Source organism: Chrysochloris asiatica, unplaced genomic scaffold (assembly GCF_000296735.1).
Source record: "Chrysochloris asiatica unplaced genomic scaffold, ChrAsi1.0 scaffold00154, whole genome shotgun sequence".
Classification (NCBI taxonomy): Eukaryota; Metazoa; Chordata; class Mammalia; order Afrosoricida; family Chrysochloridae; genus Chrysochloris; species Chrysochloris asiatica.
In genome coordinates, this window is record NW_006408672.1 from 3,088,930 (window position 1) to 3,092,203 (window position 3,274).

The window sequence follows — 3,274 nt, forward strand, 5'->3', positions numbered from 1 at the left end:
TCATACTTCTGACGTGTTGTCAGGAGGAACCAGTCACTGGAGAAGGATATCATGTTTGGTAAGGTGGAGGGTCAGAGAAAAAGAGGAAAACCCTAGCGAGATGGATTGGCAAAATGGCAGCATCAATGGGCTTAAGTGTGGCAACAACTGTGAGGTTTCCCAGGACCGAGCAGTGCTTCGTTCTTTTGTGCATAGGGTCGCTATGAGTCGGTACGGACTCGATGGCACCTAACAACAAACAACAACTTATATACCATGTATGGCAAATATCTATTACATTCTTCAGTGGGTTTCTCCAAAGCAAAGAGTATGATCTATTTATGCATGTTCATAGCACTGTTGTCTAGCACAGTAATGACACAAACACAAACATTTGTTAAATAAAAGAATGCATGCAAGATTAGCCTACTATGAGATCTGAATGGATGGAAGAACTAAATGATTGTTCTATGGTCATGAGTCAGCTATTTCCAAATGCTCTGTGGTGTATAGATCATCTAGCCTTAAAAAAATCTGTAAGCCAGTCTAGCACCATCTTGGAAGAACCCAGTTGATTACCTTCACATGTGTGGTTTGGCTTCAGGGATGATGAGCTTGGGGACTCCTGGTGACAGACACATTGGTATGAGCCCTCCATGTTTAAACAGCATTCCCTTCCAGAACAAGTATTAAGTTCATCAAAGAGGCATTCATTTACATCTGTGGAAGAGGAGAAATGTTCAGAAGACTTGTTAGAGCATTCCCATAAACCTCCAAACAGGTATCCTCTGTGGATTTACATGACATGAGAAGGTGCACTGGGCAATGGCCTTGAGGGTGAATAGTTGAGCCATGTCTTTGAGAACCTTGTAGAGCCAACTGATCTACTTGTCCAAGCATGGCACACCCACAACAAAGCCAACAAACAGATACCCTTAAGTAGCTGCTGCTGCCTGAGCAAATTATTTGGGATCTATTGCGTCTGAGTGGTTACGCCATGAAGGAACCAAACTCTTGTATCACATATAAATCTTGTGACTGAGCAGCTATCTGAGCTAAGAAAGAGAGCAGCCTTGCAATGTGGAAGCTGGCCCAGCATTCACAGCCTGACCATAGTATTTTTCTATTAAACACAAGCCACACCATAGAGCACCAGTCTCAGAAAAGGACAATCTGAAACCATAAGAGAATGAGCTCCAGTCAGGCCACTTTGTAATTTTATCTACACACAAAAACACCCCACGTGCTGGACCAAAATGAACGATTCTACTTCTTTATTCAATTACATTACCCTCATGCCAGCCATCCCTCCCTACAGATTTGTTGTCATTGCTAAGTGCCTTGGAGTCAGTTCCAACTCATAGCGACCCTGTATAGGGTTTCCAAGGAGCAGCTGGTAAATTTGAACTGCCGATCTTGCGGTTCACACCAACCTTTCGTCTAATGCAATTATCCCCCAGCACCACACCAGGACTCCTCCCACAGATTAAGGTGATTGAAATACCTAATTGTTTTTATTGTTGTTGTTAGGTGCCATTGAGACGGTACTGACTCATAGCAATCCTATGCACAACAGAACGAAACACTGCCCAATCCAGGGCCAACCTCATAATTGTTGCCACGCTTGAGTACATTGATGCTGCCACTTTGCCAATCCCTCTCGCTGGAGGTCGTCCTCTTTTCTCTGACCCTCCCTCCACCTTACCAAATATGGTATCTTTCTCCAGTGACTGGTCCCTCCTGACAATATGTACGAAGTATGAGAGACAAAGTTAGGCCATTTAATTCCACTTTCTGACATCATTCCATTGGGAGTGAACCTAACTTTCTGAGACTACCACAAATCAATCAACCAAATCTTACAGTAGGCTTTTTCTAACACTTTCTTCCTGAGATACCCTATAGTTCCTATGGTGCGTGTTCCTCCTCCTCTCCAACAACTTGGCCAAGTATAGCTGTACTTCTCAGAAATCCTATACAGGGTCGCTGTGAGTCGGAACTGACTCGACAGCATTTAACAATGACAATAGTGTCCATAGGGAGCCCTGGTAGTATAGTGGATTACGAGCTGGGCTGCTAGCCACAAGGTCAGTAGTTTGAAACTACCAAATGAGGCTTTCTGCTCCCATAAAGATTTATAGCCTCCAAAACCCTGTACGGGTCACTGTGAGTAGGAACCGGCTCGGTGGTACACAACCACCACCACCACCATAGTGTGCATGGAGTCCTGGTGTGGCACTGTAGGTTAAACACTGGACTGATAACAGCAAGGTTATCCTATTCAGGGTCGCTTTGAGCCAGAACCAATTCGATGGCACTTGACAACAACAGTGTCTACTGGCCTTAAAGCTTGGGCCTCATTCTATGTGATCTTTGTTGTTGCTGTATGCCATCGAGTCAGTTCTGACTCATAGTGACTCTGTATAGGGTTTCCGAGGAGCAGCTGGTGGGTTTGAACTGCTGACCTTGTGGTTCACAGTCCAGAGCTGATCCTACAGCACCATACCAGGAGTTCATGTGATCTTTAAAAAAGCATCATCAGCCACTTTTCCACATAAAGTAGGCATTAGCAAACTGTAGCCCACCAAATGTCTTTGCAAATAAAGTTTTATTGGAATCCAGCTACAACCATTTGCTTCTGTATTGTCTATGACTGCTTTCAAAATACAATATTGAGTAAGTGAGACTGTGTCGCTACAAAGTAAACTATATTTACAATCTGGTCCTTTTCAGAAACAGTTTGTCAACCAACAGAGTGAAAAAAGAAAGAGGAGGAGGGGGAAGAGAAAGACAAGGAGAAAACCAGAAAGCAGTGGGAGCAAAGAAGAGGAGGAAAAGGAAGGCAGAGGTCATTTCTTCTAGGCCAGTCCATGTGCTTTACAGAGTACAAGTTCAGCTTTGTGCACATTCGTCTGAAAGAGTCTACTCTGCACAAGGGTGTCATGGTGAGTGTGGGTAAGAGCGTGCAATATTGAAATCCAAAGAACTCAAGAAACAAGTTCTTGTTTTGTGCTGGGATTTGAGTAGAAGAATAAACCTGTCCAGAGAGGAGCGAGACAGGTATGAGAGAATGTGGAGGAGAAACAGAGGAAGAAAGAGAAAAGATGACAAAGACTTTGTTGACAAAGTCTCAAATCTTTACTTTGGAACTTGGGAATTCAAATTTGACTTGGATCAGAATGAGGTAGAGATGTATCCAACCATACCAAACCTACTGTATTTGTACACTCAGACCAACTATTCTCCCATTCAAGGGTATAAACCTCCCTAAAGTGTAGCGTAGTGGTTATGAATC

At 43.6% G+C, this 3,274-nt stretch overlaps 1 protein-coding gene across 1 annotated transcript in view; it reads right to left on the reverse strand.

Moving 5' to 3' along the window:
- The window catches only part of UMODL1 (uromodulin-like 1), an 87,761-nt gene that overhangs the window by 65,067 nt on the left and 19,420 nt on the right, over positions 1–3,274 (reverse strand). Inside the window, exon 6 of the mRNA XM_006870852.1 lies at positions 559–699. Coding sequence (XP_006870914.1) covers positions 559–699 — 141 coding nt within the window. The remainder of the gene's footprint in view (positions 1–558; positions 700–3,274) is intronic.